Below are 21,059 nucleotides of genomic sequence, written 5' to 3' on the forward strand. Positions count from 1 at the left end.
AAATAACATAATGCCGAGCAAAATACTTCGGAAATGGTAAATTAAATTACTTTTTTAAAATATTGATAATTACAACTGGAATAATTTATTTAAGAACGGTTTCTGCCCAAAGCAAAAACATGAAACTAGACAAAAAAAAGTTGCTACGCTGCCTTCCGCTGCTCCCCTAGTTGTAGTCTGCGGTTATAGCTTAGATATAGGTCTCTTCTTGAAAGTCGGGAATGCACAACCAAAATCCGGAACCAGGAAGTGGACCGATGCAGTTAGCGTACAAAACAGCACGTAAACTTCCAGGAAGGAGGGCGGCCCTCAGGAATAACAAGCGAGTTACTTACTCTCGAGGCCTGCTTGCGATCGCTTCAGGGCAGGGTTATTTTCAGAAATCGTTTCGACATTCTATTCTTTTCAGCGTCTTGGCCGTACTTCGCAGTCTGAAATTCGAAATCAGAAGACAAACAGTAATAATTTGTGAGTGAGATCAAAGCTTGAAAAAAAAAGATTCACTAAAAACTCACCTTTATACCGCTTCTTCCGATCCGTGGCTAGAAACTTGTCATTTCTTGGAACCTGCATTTGTGTATGATTCCGTTGATACCGGGCGGACGATCTCATACTTTAAGGAGGACAGCACTCTGCCGATTGACTGGTAGCAGCGTATGTACAGAAAGTACAAGGGTTTTTGTTCAACCACCGCCGGTGTTGGGGTATTGATTGGGGCTGCTCCGGCTGCGCTAAAACAGATTTGTTTCACTTTTCTGACATTAAACAATAATTTGGAATGCTTACCTGATTAAACTTTTCGCTCAGAATGGCCAATAAAGCTGGTACTTCGTGAAAGAAAAGTACGATCTTTTCCGCAAAACTTTCGTGCTGCCAAATTAGTTGAAGACCGAATCAAATATGGCTGTTCGCCGCAAAGGCAGGAAAATTAGCAAAAATAAATTATCACACACACACAGTTTATGTTTAACAATATCAGATGTGGTCCTTCGAATGTGATACAATAAAATGTGTCGATGTGTTTGTGACAACATAGTTTTTCCCATTTGATGATAGAAAATTAAATACAATTTCAGCAAGATTTGGCATAGTGTTACATCTTGTGAGATAGTTCTTATAGATTGTTTATTGTCATAAGCAAGTGATATGCAAACTTATGGACAGTAAATAACAACTCAACGACAATACGTTATATTTTTAAAATAAAAGGTATTGTTACTGAAGTGTCATATGTTGTTTCAAGTCAAGAGAATCATTTAGTATTACATTAAGTAAACGATATCACAAGGAGCTACAATATGGTATGAAACATTTTTTATGTTAGAACTACAAGACAAAGTGTTTTTGGCTATGCGGGAAGAGATCCTCAAATTTATCATATAAAATGTTCGTAAGTACCTACCGGATCTAAGCGCATCTGAAAGAGAATTAAATTTTCTTTCCAGAAAGTGCTCGTTTGTTTCTCTACAATGCGGAATTCGATATGAAAAAGTGAGAAAAGTGCACTTTGCCTATGCTGCGCCATGGCAAATTTTGGCGGAGTCACGTTTTTCATATGGTTCTCATTCCTGCCACCAGATGCGGAGGGATCGTTAGCTTCCGTTAGATTTGCCTATAACATTATCGATTTCTCTTCGATTCTCTCTTTAAATTGAAGTCTCAAGGTGCAAGTTCCATTGAACTTCTTGAGTCGATGAAGAGAAATCGAACATGTTATAGCGCATTTAGTTCACCACTGGACTATCGCACGAGTTTTCAAGAGTGCGAAAACGTAAATAAAAGTGCGCGATTGCAGCAAATCAAGTCGTTGTGTTCAGACCACTTATTCAGCATAAATCGAAGAAATAGTGCGCCGAAAACATCAACTGGTTTTGATGCAATCGCGCACTTTTATGAACGTTTTCGCACTTATGAAGACTGAGTGCGCAGTCCAGTGGCGAACTAAATGCGCAATATTATCGCCCTTATTAGCTCATTCTACACTCACCGTAAAAAATAACGAAAGTCATCGATATACCTTATTACGTAACGCTGAAATTGGCAAACTTTGCGTAACTATGCCGTTTAAGTTGCAATAAATGGAGAAAACAACAACACAGCTACCCAAAGTTTTGCTAAAACAGCATCAAATTAGGTAAGGAATCTTAATACCAACGCAGTTTGCACTATTTTATTGCAGAAATGGAGAATTGGGTTGTTTAGTGAATTAAATATTGCCATTTTCTTTAGCCTAATCGAAAGAGCTCATTTTTCTGAGTATAACGTGATTTTATTGCGTTCCACACACTCAATCCTGAATTGCCTGTTCGGTACTTTTTTGACGAAAATAGAACAGCAAAACTTTTTCGGTAGCTACGGTAATCGATTTTACTGAGGCTCAGTACACCAACTGTCAAAAACGGGTGCAAAAGGTAAACAATCCGTTATTGCTGTATTCAGCTGTTCTATTTTCGTCAAAAATTTACCGAACACGGTATTCAAAATTAAGTGTGCAATTCCTTCGTTTTGATGGTTTAACAAACAAAACAGTTTTAATTTCCGTGGATAGAATGACAGTTCAATCGATAAAGTGACAGTTCACCCCGAACAAAGAAATTTCCCCATACAAACTTTAAATGCATTTTAAAAATAGTTCCCGGGCACCAAAAATGATGAAATTTTGGATTTCGACTAATTTTTGGATGGAGATTCCTATTATGCAATAATCTGGATACCCCTAAAGAACCCAAAAAGAACCCAATTGGTCATCTCACCATACAAAAATCCAGCTCACTACTTTCAATCTAATAATTTGCGCTTGGTTCAACATATATAGATAGTAGAGTAAACATAATTTTCAAAAGGGCGACGATTGAATATGACGTCATGGGTCCATTGATGTTGTCCAAATCGTGACGTCATGCTCGTTAAGATACAGTCGGAACCCGCTCGTTGAGCAACAACCTCCACCCAACTAACGAATTCGATTCGTTGGTTGGGCCAAATGACAGCAGCAAAAAAAAATCTTGAGGGGCGTGCGCATTGTTCGTTTTGGTACCGCTTAGATTAAGAATAAAAAGTAAAAATATTTTGAATTTTTCAATTTGTGTCCATTTGCAACATAATTGGAACGTTTTGCAAGATATAGATCATATGCGAGAATTAATTATCTTTACATATTTATACATAGTTGGTAAAAATGGAGATGTTTATGAATTCACCAGGATCAAAATGCAAGGACACAACGCTTTCACAGGTAGACAAAGTCAAGATTGCCGCAGAAGCGGAAAGTGGCGTAAGTCATCATCGTAAGCAAATGACTAATACATGAACCTCCAGATAAGCAACACTTTTGTTTATTGCTGCAGTTCATTGACAATGTTTTCTGACATGTTTTTCGGGTGTGACCTTTTCGAATCACTGCGCAACAAGGTGGTCGACAATGCTTTGCATTTGTTTTTATGTTTTGATTGTATTTACATGTTGAAAATTATTAATCGATTATCAATTATTAATCAAACATATTGGCCAAGATTAAGAAAAACACAAAACCGATTTGCTAACCCCTCGGAAGAGTAACATTGGTTGTCATTTTCAGTTTGACATTGAATTTTGACATCCAGGTGCTTTTTAGTTGGCTGACAACCCAACTAACGGAGCCCCAACTAAAAAGTCACCCAACTATTAAACCCCCAACCAGCGGGTCATAACTGTTCAGATTTTAACAGTTCGTTTGGATACTACGGGTTCATCATCACGGATCTATGTTTACTCTATCTATAGTTCAACATACCCCCTTGAACAGGCCTAATGTCAAATTGCTGAAGTCAAAACTGGAGCTCGATTTGAATAGGTCGTATGTGCTTTTATCGATTAAAAATTCGATCAGTTGGATTCGCTTAATATAGCGAAAACCGTTGAAATTGAGCAAAGTTGATACATACAGCAGAATCCTCACAAAACAGGCTTTCTGTTCCATCATTTAAAGTTTGCAAAATATCTGCCATATTGCTACAATGACTAAAATAAACTGATCGAATTTTATATCGACAAAAGCACATACGACCTATGGGGCTGTCCATAAACCACGTGGTCATTTTTTTGGGACTTTTCAACCCCCCCCCCCCCGCGTGGTCATTTGTCCATACAAATTTTTTTATTTGTCCATACAAAATGGTCATTGGCCGAACCCCCCCCCCCCCCCCCCTCATGACCACGTGGTTTATGGACAGCCCCTATTCAAATCGAGCTCCAGAAAAGTCCTTTTGCCAAACGTCCTTAACGTCAAATACCATGGTCTGCAGTCCTGCTTAAACCGGAACCAACATTTCAAAAGGGCGTAACTGCTTTTGCAACCAATGCCTTTTCGCACAGAGCTGTGGGTCGTATTTCATTCATCTCACGCAATTCACATCCATTAATCGAAAGAGGAGGATTTTATCTTTCTATTTGTGCTAGTGGATTGCTCGAGAGGGATGGGATACGCTCCACAGCTTTGTGAGAAGGCATTGGTTGTAAATGCAGTTACGCCCTATTGAAATGTTGGTGCCGACTGTTTTCGATGTTTTGTTTAGTCCGCCCTCCAACTCACCCCTGCAATTTCGCCTCTGTCAAAAGGAGCAGCTGCTGGCTGTCAAATTTGACAGTCCACCTCCGCTGCTTGCGCTCGCTTCGCTACTCCAGCCAGCAACCGAACTCGCGAAAAAAGTTATTGCGTGCCAGCAGCAGTCCTTTTCCTCAAATTAACCCGGAAAAAAGTCGTGATTTAGCTCGAAACCGTACACCGACGGCAGGGTCCACCGGAAGAAAGCACCAAACGGGTTGCTGGTGCACGGAACCGATCGGAAAGAAGTGAAAAATCGCATTTCAAAAGTTGGAAAATCACAGGTACAGTGAAGAGCTGTGCTCTCTGTTCTAGAACAAACTCGACATCTCCGTCGTCGTCGTCGTCGGTCAGTCGGTCGGTCGCGGGGTTTGTCGGTGTGGGTAGTGCATGCGCGAGAGAGCGGAAGAAGCGTGAGCGGACCGCGAGCAGTTTCAAGCAGCTGGTTGGAGGAGACGGAAGGAAAACATTCGCCGAGTGACAGACAACTTCGGGGGTGCAAATCATCATCCGACAGGAACAGGAAAACGGGAAGTTAATCCGGATCGAGTAAACCAAGGTAAGCTGTTATTGCGGTGGAACCGGGATCGGGAATGCTAGTGGAGTTTCAGTGTTATGAATGACGGCAAGATGATGACGAAAGTATTTGTTTTGCTAGTTGGTATGTGACGATTCTGAATGGAGGAAGAGGGTGACTAATCGTCTAAAATAGGAAATTGGTTGGAAATTTTGTGTAGGAGAATCGAGACAGGAAACAGTGATAATGGAGTGTGACGTAAAGGATTGCTGGTCTTTTGTAGATCAACGGTAAACTATCAGGAAAAACAACTTTAGCCTATGTTGCGGCATGTACTGGGCCCTTTGGGAAAAACACTTGTACTGATGCTTTCATTCCGGGTGAAGCCAATCGATCGAACAGAATCTTGTAAAATTTAATTAGGAACATCCAATTTTATAAAAATCAATTTTCCAATTGAGATTTTATGTTTTGACGATCTTTTTTCTTCAATGTTTATAGGTATACTAGCTGTCCCGGCAAACTTTGTCTTGCCAAGATGTGGTGGTTTGACAACTGTTGAGGTCATCGATGCACCACACTCTAGATTGGTTTCATTTCGATCGTGTTGATTTTCTTCCCAGGTCATAAAAAATCAGCATTTTGTGTATTTTTTTACATATGTTTAGATCATTTTTCTAACTTTTTTACATATAAACACAGCCATCATGAATACGAATCTAACAATGCAAGAGTCATCCAGATCGGTTGACCCGTTCATGAGTTTTGTTGCCTCAAAGGGACTTCAAACTTATTTTTATTTATATAGATAGATAGATTTAAACATTGTTACATAGGTAGTTACGACTGAAGGCATAATTCCACGCCATACATTTCGGTTCGCTACTGCTACTATCTAATCTTAGGCACGCCCTACACTCCGAAATTTTTATCCTGCGCACCGTATCCTTCCGGCTTAGACAACTCTCTGGACTTTTCTGTAGAATTTTCGGTTCGGTAATGATCTGGTTCGCTGTAGACCGGCCATCAATGAAGCTGGCTTGTCAACTTCCTACTAACTCATTCGTTATATAGGTGATAAACGACAGAGGGTGATCTGAAAGAGCACTTTGTAGGCGGCATTCAGAATGGTGATCGCTCAGAAGCTCTCACACTCTAAGTATTGCCGCTTTTCGTGTATCTACACAAGGCAAATTACTCATTCCATCTTCCATCCACTCCTCTGGCAGCTCTTAAGAGTCAGGGTGGCCACCGAACCGGGAAAAAACGGTAAAACCGGGAAAAAGACGGGAATTCGGAACGACCGGGAAAAAGTCGAGAATTTGGAATGATTATTGGGAAAATTGTTTTTAAGAGTAACTAGATGTGCATATTTGAATGTTTACCCCTCATAGAAAATCTGCAAATCCAAAGCCAAACCAAAATACTCCTGGGATACTTCTGCGAAATCCCAAGGAATTCGCCTGTGCAATCACTTGGAATTTCCTTAAAACAAAACTAGGGATTCTTCAAGAAGTTTATTCTAGAATTCCTCTAGGTTTTTGTACCGCTTGATTATCTTTTGGAATTCGATGAGATTTTTTCGAGGAAAGAGTTTCTTACATCTGAGATTTTTTTTCAAAAGTTTATTTTTGGATTAACCCGTGTCCTTTCTTAAATTTATTCTAGATATTTTAATAGATAAGAAAATCATTACCACTAAACTGGGTTTTAATCAAGACAACCTATTGCAATTTATTCAAGAGTTCCTTTTAAGATTCATCAAGATTTTCCTTCCGCAATTGTAACATGAGTTGCTCCAATCTTCAAAATTTTCTACAGGAATTCTTCCCAGATTATTTTTTGAAATCCCTCCAGAAAATTTTTCATTTTCTTCTGGAGCTTCCTCTGGGGTTTCCCTAGAATTTTCTTCTGGAATTCCTCCGAAAGCTTTTTTTTAGAAATCGATCGGGAGTTCTTTCTAAGATTCTTTACAGAGTTTCTTCTGGTATTTCTCCAGGATATCATTCTGTTACTCATCCATCTCCACGAGTTCTGCAGGAGTGCCTTCTGAAACTTTGATTTTGAAAACTTTCAAGAGGTTTTGCTGAATTTTATCTTTATTTTATATTTGCTTTTGGAATTTCTCCAGTGTTTCTTACTGCGTTTCCTTCAAGAGTTTTTCTTGGGCACCCTCCAAGAGTTTGTTCAAAGAAACCTCCAGGAGTTGCTTATGAAAGTTGTTTTTGGAGTTGCTCCAGGAGTTGCTTTTGGGCATCCTTCAGAAGCTCCCTCTGCAAATCACCCAGAAGTTCCTTCTGGATGATCTCCCAAAATTTCTTACAAAAACTTTACGATAGCTATTTCTGGAAATACTCCAGAATCCTGAAAATCAAACTACTGCGGGAGTTTTGTAATCGAGAACTCTTCCAAGAGTTCCTTGGGAAACCTACTAGACATGTGGGAGATTCTTTTGGGAATCCTTCAGGAGTTCCAGGAGAAATCCCTAGATCGAATTCATGATCCCAGACCAAATGTTCTATTCCCTAATTGCCAACAGACTAACTAAAATCCTAAATTCCCTAAAGGAACCTCTTCCAGAATAAATCCATTAACCCTCAAGCGATCGCGCTGTTGTGTTTTGTGCAACACGTTGAAAAAATCTCGCTTTTTGTGTTCAGTATTAGCGTGGTGCTGGCGGTGCTGGCCAACCGCGCTAGTTATGGACGGTTAAGGAATCTAGAGGAATCCACAAAAGATATACAAGGTGTAATCGCTAGCAGAAGTTACTGAAGAAATCCAAGATAGTAGTTTTGGAGTAATCGAAAGATGAAATCTCGGACAAAGCTTTGTAAGAATCTCCAGATGTAAGTTTTTGGGGGAATACTCAGTTGGGCATCCTGGAGGAATCCCCGGAAACAACACCAATGAAGTTGCGTTAGGGCACCTACGCTAATGATTAAAATTAAAAAAAAATATGATTCGATTATTCTCCATGTCCCGGCACATCTTACCTATTATAGATCTATCATAGTTAGCTACCACTTCTACACTTGTTTTTTTTTTTAAGTACAAGAAAATAGGTAAAATTATGAGCGAGGGAAAGCTTGAATTATGCACTATTTGGAGCTGAATGAAAATATGTTGTAAGTTATTGTGTAGCATACGACTTTTATGTCATCATTGGTAGTTACTTCCATTTTTTCCATAGATGCATTACGTCAAGAATAATATTAAACTATAAATATCTAGTACATAGTATTCACAGGATTGCAAGTGTATTTTTACATGGTACTTATCATCCATATGATACGAAAATTGGGCGTTACCTACTAAAAAAATCTGCATTTTAAAAACCGGGAAAATTTCAGAAATCGTACCGGGAAAACCGGGAAAAAGACGGGAATTTCAAAACCGATATTGAGTGGCCACCCTGTAAGAGGAGCATAAACTTCTTCCTGTGCCCTAAGATCGATGCCGATGAGATCAACAACTTCTGCAAAGCCAAGGATCAATGTGTTGATAATAAAGCTTACTGCACATTTTTTTGTTTTACTTAATCATTTATTAAAGGTCCATGCGCCATCAGGCATAACGAAGCCGAATTCATTTTGAAACTTAAAAAAAAGACACTACTCCGTCTTCGGCCAGAGGCCGCACAGACTGAACATTACTAACATTAGACAACGGACAACACATATAACACCCAGTGGAGAATTTTTCTTTTGACGAAAAGTTTTCCCTGACTGCAGCGGGAATCGAACCCACACTCCGAGGCTTACGAGACACCTAAACTACTGACGCCGCTAACCGCTCGGCCACGAAGCCCATACAATTTCATATGTGTCTTTTATTTACTAGGTTAGCTTTGGGGAACCGTAAAACTCACGGTTTGGTCGAGGTGAGAGAGAACAATAATTTTTAAGGAATAGATGGGAGAATGGGGCTTTTCGTTGAAACTCTGCAGCATGGCGTGATGTAGTTGCTGGTCAAGCGTAGGGTGGACAAACAACCTGTAACGATGCAAACAAATGGTTGTCGAAGAGACAAGAGGTGGACAAGTGAAACAACAAGACGGGGATATCAAACGAAGACTTCGACTTGTTTCAAAAAGTCGTACACAAGCTTCATGTACTCAAGATCAAGTTTACCTAACACATTTCTAATGTCTTCCTTTTCTAGTTTCCCTCGGACCCTGAGGGATGCACATAAATCGGATCTGGCAATACCGTATTCGGGGCAATCCCACACAACATGGTTGATATCCTATCCTGATAGCCTGCATCCCAGCTACAGCGATTGCTATCAGTGAGCCCTATTCGATAGAAGTGCGAGCCCAGAGAGTAGTGATTGGACATAAGTCGACACATTATCTAGATAAAATCTCGACCCACGTTAAACCCCTTGAACCACGCCGTCTTCGATACATGTGGGAGAATTGAATGAAACCTCCTGCCCAATTCTCCTACATCCCATTTTTGTTCCCAGGGCATGCTGACGAGCAATCGAAAAAAAAATCATTGAAGGCGATATGATGGTTATACATATCGCCTTCCATAGCACCCACCTTGGCGATCGAGTCCGCTTTCTCATTGCCCGGAATCGACCCAGACCAAGGTGATACCACTGGGGTGAATCTTCGTCACGAAAAGCACTGCCCGTTTGATAGCTCAACACTAGCGAACCTGGTGGTGGAAGTCAAGCTTTAGCCTGCAGCGAGCATAGGGAGGCGGCGTAGCACGCTTTGATGATTTTTTATTTTCCCATGGAAATTCATTCCAATCTCGTTTTCCAAGTGACAATTTCACGACTTCCACCTCGAAACTTCACATGTTCGAAGATACACATCTGTTCTGTGGTGATACTATAGTTGTGGTGTACAATATGAGAACGTACCTCTAAGGGTCTGTCCCAATTGGCGAATTAAAGTTAATTTTTACTTAAATTTGACAGTTCGACGCTCAAACTTGACAGTTCTCCTAAGGAAATAATTATCGAACTGTCAAGTTCAAGTGAAAATTAATTTTAATTCTCCAATTGGAACAGACCCTAAGAGTCAGCTGATTGTGGAGTGTATTCTTACCTTGTATAGTATAAAGTAGAGTGCCTTTAACTTAGAGTGGCGTCAATGTCAAAATTGGAACAAAGATCATGTGTCAAATTGCTGTCAAATCCATACAAACGCGCGTTCCAAACGAGCAGGAGACCTGTCAAAATCGGAACATGACGCAACTCTCCCTTCCAGTTACTCTAGTATAAAGGGCTATTCCCAGTACACCGGGCCGAGACCGTGCCGGGCCCCGGTCATCGATTTCTTATATGCGATTACTATGGCGTGTTTCACATCACACCGTGCCGAGGCTCGGTCGGGCCCCGGCCGGGCTAGTGAGAAGCACGCCTTAGATATCGTTAGAAAGAAATTGATGACCGGGGCACGGCCAGGGCCCGGCACGGTCCCGGCCCGGTAAAGTGAGAAGACCGCTTAACATGACATGGCATGCAACTATTTCAGTGCCGTTCATCGGGAGGAAATCCATTCTATAAAAGGAATGGAGCTTATTGATCCCCAAGATCACCCCTCCATATCCATACCCTCGATCACGACGAATAATATTGTTTTACTAAGGGAAAATATGTTACAACGTGTTCTGCAGGGTATGAAAAATGGATCACGCCGAAAAACAAACGCTTTGTCCTGAGCGGTGCATGTTGGTAACAAAGGCGCTCCGCAACAAACGCATGTCAGGCGATGAGAGCAATAAAACAAACATCGCTTGCCGTGCGTGTGCCGATATTCCGGCTTTTCTATTAAAATTTTCGACCCACATCATCGAATTCATAAGCATTTGGACGAACTAAGACTCTTGCAAACCTCAGAGTCGAGTTTCATTTGTAAAACAATGCGAAAATCACGATATGAATAGAACGAAACAAATAGGGTAGAAGCTTCAGTTTTGGCCAGCCCGGAGTTTTGGCCATAGTGCGGTATTCAGCCTGTTACGATCTAAATCGGCATAAATTTATTTTTTACTAGTAGATTCTAATATAATATGATGATTACAGCTGTGAAAACCATACATTTTGATTAAAAACTGGAAGAAAATAATTTTCCTTAAAAAATCATCTCCCATATATCTATTTTGGCCAGGGTGCTTCTAATTTGGCCACTCCCATGAGAAATGCACGTGATTGACCAAAATAGAAACCAAAACTGAGAATATGGCCAAAACTGCGGCAACGCTTCTATTTTGGCCAGTAACCGCTTCTATTTTGGCTCGTAACCTCACTTTTTACCTGTTCAACGACCCTAAAACTTGTATTTGCGGAGAGTCCAGGACCAGGATCCAATTGAAAAAGGACGGAAACGACTGTTCTCGTCATTTTCTACAAATTACAAACAAATTTGTTAACAAAATTGAAGAATTCACATTCGTTGAACAGGTAGATTTGAGGTTAGGGAATCGCCACTGATACAAAAATCAAGTATCAACTTGATTTATGCATTTTTCTAATGAAGTATAGATCGAAACCTTTCATTTGACACATTGGTGGTTTTCATTGGATTTTTGGTTATTTTCATAAAAATGATTTCCCTTAGACTGGCCAAAACCGGTGCTCGCACCCTATTCCTACCGTTTTTGTTGTAAACATACTCGGGAGCGATCTTTGTCATTATCTGCTAACGAAAAAACAAAGCATTGTTGCCGTGCCTTCTTTGTTGCCTATTTTTCGCTTGTGGTGCCTAGAGTGACTGGAAGGGAGAGTGGCGTCAATGTCAAAATTGGAACTGCGATCATCTGTCAACTCCATACAAATTCCCGTTCCAAACGAGCAGGAGACCTGTCAAAATTGGAACATGACGCCACTCTCCCTTCCAGCCACTCTAGTGGTGCCATATTCTGCGTACACTGGTGTTCTGTGAACTAAAAATTTGAACACACCCATATTTTTAATTAGACTTATACAATTTCACTGTAGGTCTTCAATCATATTCCCGACCTCGCTGGACAAATTCGCCATCGAAAGATATGAAAGATTCAAGAATCGGTCATTTTGAAGCCAGTTGCTTCAGAAAAGGTGTCACAAAGGGAAGTGTCATGATTATCAAACTGCTTATTGCGGGTGAGATATTAAACGTTTCGAAGGTGATATCCATTATCCCAGAAAGAGTCAATTATTTTCCGGAAAGACCAACTGGGCCCATATAGCCGAGGCGGTAAACGCACGGGTATTCAGCATGACCATGCTAAGGGTGACGGGTTCGATTCCCGGTCGGTCCAGGATCTTTTCGTAAAGGAAATTTCCTTGACTTCCTTGGGCATAGAGTATCTTTGTGCCTGCCACACGATATACGCATGCAAAATGGTCATTGGCAGAGGAAGCTCTCAGTTAATAACTGTGGAAGTGCTCATAGAACACTAAGCTGAGATGCAGGCTTTGTCCCAATGAGGACGTTACGCCAAGAAGAGAGAGAGACCAACTGGGTTTTGTCGACGTTTCTGTCGACTAAACTGTTGTCTTTTTGAGCGAAAAATTCGGGCAACTGGGGAACTTACTGCACATGCTGATGAGACACTTCGGCAAGGCTAGTTGGCCTCCTTAAGATAGGTTATGATTTGTGAAATCTCATTTCCTATTGTAGTGATTGAGTCGTTCCACATGATCTTTTTTTGTAAAAACCGGGTAGAAAAAATCGATTTAGCGGCAAATTTATAAAAAAAACCCAGATTAATCCACCTAGTGGTGATAGTGCCTTTCTCGTCGAATATGAACTCATGATCTTTCTGTCAACGTTAGCCAAAATGTTCCTGAATCCTGATAACATTTTATATAGAAAAGCAACAATTTTAACAGAGCTGTTATCGATTTTTCAACAGCAAAATAGAGCTGAGAAATTTCAGACCTCTCAGTTGACTGCTTGATCACCTAAACCCTCGGGTCATTATGAGTCCATTCCATTCGCTACGGCAGCGAGTTGAACATCAGCTAAAGCATGAAGAAGGTTAACTTTATTTACAATCACAGATCACTTTGTGATCTTCGACCATTATTCACTTCATTGGTAACACGACTCATGTAAAATTTGACCTCCCTGCGAGAAAAAATCAGAAAAAGAAAATTTTCCATTAAATTTTAAATCGCAATGAGAAGAGCGATGGCTCAACCAGCCGCACCCAAATTGTGAGCAGTAATTTGAAAGCAAAAGGAGATTGAAGATAGAACTTTATTGAACGTTATTCGGTGTTGTTGCGATTAAATTATAATTTTTCCATAAAATATTGATCCATCTTACTATATATGTGCACCGCAGGAATCTGAAATGGTGTTATTTGATGAGATCGCTTTGGTCACGATTTTGTTTTCTTGCATATATGAAGACTTTGACGATTTATTCACTTATAATCCCACCCAACGTTTCCAGCCAATCAAAAAAGCCACGATTTGATTTATCGCTTTGACATTTATTTTGTTCACTTTTATATTTCCGCTATTTAATATGCTTGCATGGGGTTTTATCAATTTTACGTTTGACCACTTCCGACGGGACACCTGGAACCGATTCCGGTTGTCTCAAATATGGTCTGAGACTATGTTCTTGTCAACTATTCATTGGGTTACCCAAAAAGACGAAAATTAATTGATTCACTTCTATTTAATCACTTCCGATGGAACACCCGCAACTGATTCCGAAATACTATTACAAGTTCTAGATGTGGCCTGAGACTATTTTCTTGTTGACCGTTCATCAGATTATCAAAAACGCCACTATGATTTGATTCCCTTCTATATTTTACCACTTCCGGCGGGTTACTCGTCTCGTCGCCAGTTCTGGAACACTACCGGTTCTCCCAAATATGGTCTTAGATTATTTGCTGGCTAACCGTTTATCATGTTACTGAATAGGTCATTGATATGTCGCATGTACCTATTGGTTCTCTTTTACATTTAACCATTTCTGGTGGGACACCACTGCGTCTATTTTCTTGCAACTGTTCATCATGTTACCTGAAAAGCCATGATTTGAGGTATCGCATGCATGGGTTTGGTTTCACTTCCGGCACGAAACCGGTTGCGGAACACTGCCGGAAGTCTCTTAAATAGTCTGAGCCTATTTGATTGCCGCGCTTTGCTGTGTCGCATGCATGGATTTGGTTCAATTTTATATTTGACCACTTCTAGCGGGACATCCGGAACCGGTTCCGAAACATTACCGGTTTAGATATGGTCTGAGTATTTTTTATGCCAACCTTTCATTGGGTTATCAAAAATGTCGCGCTTTGATATGCCGCATGCATGGATTTGGTTCACTTTTATATTTGGAAACTTCCGGCAGGACATCTAGAACCGGTTCAGGAACACTACCGGTTCCGATATGGTCTGAGAATGTTTTCCTGCTTACTGTTCATCAGGTTATCGAAAAAGCCGCGGTTTGATATGTCGCATGCATGGGTTCAGTTCACTTTTATATTTGGCCACTTCCGGCAGGACACCCGGAACCGGTTCCGAGACATTACCGATTCAGATATGGTCTGAGGCCATTTTTTTGCTTACCGTTCATCAAGTTAACGAAAATGCCGTAGTTTGGTGTGTCGCATGGAAGGGTTTGTAGCGTTTTCATATCTGGCCCCTTCCTGGGGTACCGGTCCGGAACACCTAAATGGCCATAACTCCGGAACGGCCGGACCGATCCGAACCATTTTCAATAGGAAACAATGGGACCAGATTCCGCGTCGAATGAACCGTCGGTCATTAAAATCGGTTGAGGTTTACTGCCAAAAAGTGATGTGAGTTTTTTTGTACACATACACACATACATACACACACACATACACACACACATACACACACACAGACATCACCTCAATTCGTCGAGCTGAGTTGATTGGTATATGTGACTCGACCCTCCGGGCCTTCTATCAAAAAGTCATTTTTGGAGTGAACATATAGCCTTTCCAGTACACTTAGTGTACGAGAAAGGCAAAAAGATGACTAAGCTGATAGGGGAGTGGCATTTCCCTTTCAAACTTCCAAATTTTCACGACATAACCTCTACTTTTAATCGCCAATAGCAGTTCGCATACGACGTCTTCTTTTGTAACACAAAAAAGGTTTTGCGGAGCATTACAAATGTATCATGCCTCAAGTTGGCGACACAATACGAACTGTTAGCAGAATCCTACAAATGTTCATTTTATTTTACGCATTGAGCCCCACATTTGGAAACAAGTATTCAATTGGAAAAGTAAAATGAAACAATACAAATGCACAAAACGCTAACACGCAACACAATAAAATTGTGCCCAGTTATCTAAATAGATAACGATGTCCAATCCCAGGATGACGAGGTTTCGTTATTGTTCTTGGTCCATTAGTCAATCCTGTAATCGTTTTTCTTCTGGCGGATTGCCTTTTCGTACGCAGTGTTGGTTATTTGCGTACATAATTAGAGTTTGGTCTGAGAATTTCTAATCCTAAGGGGGCATCCTGATTTGGGTAACAACACAGCACCACAGACAAACAGACGTAACACTTGCGAAATTTCCATCGACCACGCTTTTAACGATCATTTTAAATTTTCATAGTAGTGGCTTTGACAACCAGAGGCGCGCGCATCGTTTTTCTATGCGTTTGACGTTTCACACTAGTGCTTTCTGTTGACGATATTGCACAACACAGCGAATCGTGCAACTTTTCCACCAGGTGATGGTAGTGTGAACTGGGCGATGGATTTCCATGAAAATCGTTCAAGGTGTTACGTCTGTTTGTCTGTGACAGCACCGTCTGTCGTTTGATGTCTGGAGCGCTACAAATGCGCATTAAAGTTCAGGGACAGATGTACAAACCATACAAAATAAACTGACAAAATGTTCATAACATTTTACAAACGTAACACTCCGCACTCAACACTCAACATTCTGCATTCTCCATACATAGAATTCATGGACAATTCTTAAAACTATTTTACACACATAAAAACTACTATACAAACGTAACACTTTTTCACTTTTTCTCCTTCCTTGAGCCGCAGTCCTAGGAATTGCTTTCGAAGAAACAGCTTGCCAACGATTCCGACCGTATCAAACGCATCCTTAGTGCGTTTATTCTTCACGGAGCTGTTCTTTCGCTATACGGTGTATTAACAGGTTCTTGCATCTTCGGTCTCTTATCATTCGCTCGTCTAGTAGCCACTGCTTCCGCTGCTTCTCCTCAGTAGTGTATTCCGTAGGATTTCTTGCGTACATTAGCCACAGCCGGCAGTTCCCCAAGTTTTCTCGGTTGAACAGCCAAAGTTTCACGTCACTCAGCTTAGCTGAGTCAGCTTTGACATTTTCGATATTATTCCCATGGCTTCGAATTCACTCTGGGTGCATGCATAACCTAAGGATCGTTTGAATAAAACGTTTTGAACGTTGTGTTAAATTTTGTACTGTATTTTTCAAACCTTGTTTACAGCTTCATAAGTACATAAATGTATTCGATATTAATTTTTAAGTTTTTTTTTCTATTGCAGATCAGTGGAAAAATGTCCCAGCAGGAAAAACAATCTCAGCCCACCGTGCGGCACATTCCGATCTTTGTCGAGGGACGTTCGGAGCCTTTGGTGAACAAAGTGCCAGAAACTCAACCAAGCAACAACTCTTCGTCCAGTTCGATTCCGGAGATGCCTCGGATGGATATGCCACGAATGGACATGCCATCGCATAACAACGACTTCTTCAAGCAGTCTATCTTCGATCGCGCGCGTGATTTCCCGGTGCGGACTTTTCCCAATTCTTCATTTTTCAACAAGACCAGTCCGGCCCGTGAAGCATCGCCCGCTAGGCAAGTTCCTGTTTATACAGCAGAAGCTACGTCCACAGTGCCTCCGCCATCGTCGCAGCAGCAGCAACAGAAGCAAGAACAACCCCAACCTCGGGGATCATCTGTGCCGCGGCAAACTCCCTCGCCTCCCACTGCACAGCAACAACAACAGCAATATCAACAGGAGCAAGCCAAACGGTATCAGCAGCACCAGCAAGAACAGCAGCAACAGGCGGCGGCGGCAGCGGCGCATGATCAAACAGATTCGCAGCCCAAGAAAGCTACTCCTCCCCCACAACCTCCGACGGCTAATGATCCGATTAGCAAAATCCAGAAGATCCAGAGGGACGTTCTGCAAATCTTCGACCAGGTGGAAAAGTTCCAGGGCAACAAGGAAGGCAAAAAGGACAAAACCTACATCTACCTAGACGAGATGCTGACGCAGAATCTGCTAAAGTTGGACTCGATCGACGCCGAGGATCAACCACAGATCAAATCCGCCCGAAAGGAAGCCATCAAGAGCATAAACCATTGCATTGCCGTTCTGGAGGCGAAGGCGGAAGCTGCCGCCACGTCAGCGAAAGATTCCAGCGAGCCGTCTTCGAAAGAAGGCGATCAGCAGCAACAGGTGCCTAACGGAACGACCGACCGGACCGGTTCCGGCGCTTCCCTATCGCATTCTTCGTCCAACTCTTCTAGTCAGCAGCCGATGCATTCGGATCAGACGCAGTAAGATTTCCTATCCTATCTATCCCCTTTCTACCAAAAAGATCCGTTCATAATCCAAACACTCAAAAAACTTGTTCTCTTTATAACCCTTTCAAAATCAATTAGTGGGGCCTACCACAAGACACACTTACAGCTATTAGGAAACACGAAAATTGCTATACTCTGCTGCTATTTATGCCTATTGTAATGGCTACTTATATATTATATTCTTACGAGGTTCTCCAGCGACGTGTTCTTTGAATCGAGAAATTTTAAGTGAGATTTATGAACCTTGAAAAACGCTAAAACGACGAACTCTTTTTCTATCACACAAGGAAGTTTTGTATTGATTGAAGGTTTTTTCTTAGCAAGCAACACTTTGTAGATAACGAGCAAACACCTGACTAACCAAATTTTTAGGAATTTTTCTTAAGTTTGCGATAAGTTGTGTTTAAGTTATTTCATTTTCTTTTCACTTACTACGCGGGTAGCTTTTTTAATTCGCATTCAATTCAGGGTGTCTACTCTGAAACTATTAGTATGCTAAAAACCGAATATTTATCTGATCGTGAAGTTTTATAAAATTTCTAATTCTCTTTGAACAACTTCATGCTAGATTCCTTCTATTAAAATTATTACTATACCTGTGTGCCCTATAAAATTCCAAGACTTGAAGCACTTGTGAAGTATCCAGGAGAAATCTAGAAGTTGTTGCTTAGATTTCGTATGTGGCTTAGTAGCTTCGTATGTGGCACATTAACAGATGGTTTTCTATCATTCGGAGTTGTTGAAAAACTTCTTGAGAACTATAGTCAGATATAGTAGACACTCTGTAATTGTTTAAAAATCGTTCAAACCGTCCTAACTTACACTTCATACGGGGAAAACAATTGCTCTAAACTGTAAAATTCGCTAATCTCTACACATTCACTGTTAATCACGTTTAGGCACTACTACCGAACTACCATCTACCATATACGCTTCTAGCTGTTGTAGTTAATAATTGGCTTGCATTGCAGTGCGATCTCTATTAGATAAATTTCATCCAACGGGAATGCCATCGAATTCCCAGTACGCGAGCGCCATCATGACGGGCGCCGTCCTTCGAGATCTTACCATATACTTCATCGCACGCATCGCCGTGCACCACACCTATAGTAGCCTTCTTGTCGCACGTAGCCTTCACAGTTTCGCCAGGCCGAAATGGCCAGCCACATCCCAACTAATGCAGTATAGAAATCGCCCGACTCCAAAAAAAGTTTACAAGAGTTTTATTTATTTGTTTATTTTTTTACTTTGCTTTATGTGTTTTATGTTTTCTGTAGGAATAAACACTAATTTAAAAGATGCATAATTTCTTAGACGTGTAATAAGAACAGAAAATACTGAAACGAAGCGTATAAGAAAATGAAATCGGAAGTGAGTTGATGATACATGTATAAGGAGTAAAATACTATGTGGTATAGTTTATATATAAAGATTAAACTTGTTTAGAGTCGACGAGAGAGAATAAATTAATACAACAAATATAATCAAATTAATTGAAACGCGCTGAAGGAGAAAAGTGAAAACAGGAATAATAATAAAAACTCACACAAACCCACACACATTTCAGTTTTAGTGGACAACTCAAAAGTTTTATGGCAATTTTTAGAGTAGAGTTCTTCGAAATTCCCTCACTTATCACTAGACAGTCCAACCGAAATAGCTCGGGTCTCACAAGTTCATACCTCTTGTTTCCACCACGAATCAATCGACGACAAAGACCGCCAACTAAAAATTGTGTGCTTAGCTGGCGGTCCTGCCTGGATGTTGTCCTTCTGATTTCAGCTAGATTAAGAAGGTAGGTCCCGAGTGTCTGTTCACTAAGGTGGACCGGTTCAGATTGCGTCTAAGCATGTGGCATCCAGCGGTGCGTATGAAATGCTCCTCCACCGGAAGCTATACCTAAGGTGACAGCCCAAACACGGTGGATAGGGGGCCTTAGACCAACAATCTACTGTTCATGAAACCTAAAAACGTTACAGAAATTGCAAGGATCCATCGACAGGAGGAGAAAATCGGGCGCCGATTCATCACACGCTGACTGGAAGACGCTGCGATGCAAAGGTCTTACTCATGCTACACAAAAAATGATCAGACCACCTGACTGTATGCGATAATTGGTGGGGCATTGTGTTACTGTGTATCGTCCTTAAAGTCCTCTGCAACCTGATAAAGGAGGATATTAAAGCAACTCTCCAAATGTGTGGGGAGCCCTCAGGCGCAATGGTGTCCCTGAGAAAATCATGGGCCTCATTAGAGCAAAGTGCAGGTCATTTTCATGAAGAGTACTAAACAACGGTGTCTTCTCTGATCCTATCCGAGTGCTCACTGGAGTAAGGCCACGATGTATACTACATATTACCGCTACTGTTCTTAATCGTAATCGACGAGATCCTGGTTACTGGGCAAGTGCGATTGATCGTGAACCAAATTGTAGGTTGCTGTTGCAGGCTATTATTATGGAACACCTAAAAGTCTTCGAACTGGCTGATGACGTTGCTCTCCTAGCTCAACGGCGCTCTGATATGCAGAGTTAGCTCTTGCCGATCGCTCCTCGGCGACAGGTCTTACCATCAACGTCAAAAATACCAAATCGTTGAATGTTAAACCAGTTAACCCTTCCAGCTTTACGGTAGCTGAGCAAACAGTAGAGAATGTTGAAAGCTTCCAATATCTTGGTAGCCAAATGGCGGCACCAAGATCGACATAGGTGCACGGATCAAGAAGGTGAGGGCAGCCTTTGCGAGTTTAAGAAATGTATGAAAAAAAAACAACCAGTTTAGTCGACGCACCAGAATCCGAATTTTCAACTCCAACGTGAAATCTGTGCTGGCACGGTGAAGGCTGGGTATGCTGCGCAATTCAGATCCGATTGTGATCCACTAGCCTTTGCCCAGCAACTCCTATCCCTACCTCCTCGTGGTACCGCCCGGAAACTATGAGCAACCTTAGGGAAGATCGGGTAACCAATCCCGGTGGGAACTTTGGTCGTAGGCTGACAGGGAAGGGGAAGTTTGCTTCGGCAAACCTGAGCGTCTGTTCTCTTTTATATCCTTCAAAAGAAGAATAATAAAGATGTTTACAAGTCCAAGGCTTGTGTAGTATCTGCTGTGTGGTCCAATGACCACCCGTATTATACTACCTTAGGTAGACATAATGAATCATACCTAGATATTTAGGTACTGTCATGAATAGTATTCCATGTAGGTAGATATCCTATGCACACAACCAATAGGTAGACACTACATTCTCTAGGAGGAGCGGCTCACAACAGCGTCTAATCCCCATGTTAGGGGCGGCGGATCTACGTCCGAGTGCCAGGGAAGGACTCTAAGCTCAACTGTGCACTATGGTCCTCCGGAAAGTATGGGGTTGGTGTCAGGCCCTACGAGCCAGCCGTAAAAAACCATTGTAACGGAAAATCAG

The 21,059-nt window shown here is 41.3% G+C and overlaps 1 protein-coding gene across 2 annotated transcripts; it reads left to right on the forward strand.

Annotated features, from left to right (window-relative positions):
• The first annotated feature begins 4,631 nt into the window (after nucleotides 1-4,631).
• Nucleotides 4,632-19,223, forward strand: LOC115267811 (BAG domain-containing protein Samui). 2 transcript variants are annotated; one of them, XM_029875174.2, is made up of 3 exons: nucleotides 4,632-5,141; nucleotides 16,591-17,609; nucleotides 18,608-19,223. In XM_029875174.2, the coding sequence occupies exons 2-3, from the start codon at nucleotides 16,603-16,605 to the stop codon at nucleotides 18,624-18,626; spliced, it is 1,026 nt and encodes a 341-aa protein (XP_029731034.1). In that variant the 5' UTR covers nucleotides 4,632-5,141; nucleotides 16,591-16,602; the 3' UTR covers nucleotides 18,627-19,223. The 2 variants fall into 2 exon arrangements, with proteins under 2 accessions (XP_029731034.1, XP_029731035.1); XM_029875175.2 differs by having other exon boundaries at nucleotides 16,591-19,223.
• Nucleotides 19,224-21,059: the final 1,836 nt, after the last annotated feature.

The sequence above is a fragment of the Aedes albopictus genome, chromosome 3 (assembly GCF_035046485.1).
Source record: "Aedes albopictus strain Foshan chromosome 3, AalbF5, whole genome shotgun sequence".
Taxonomy (NCBI): Eukaryota; Metazoa; Arthropoda; class Insecta; order Diptera; family Culicidae; genus Aedes; species Aedes albopictus.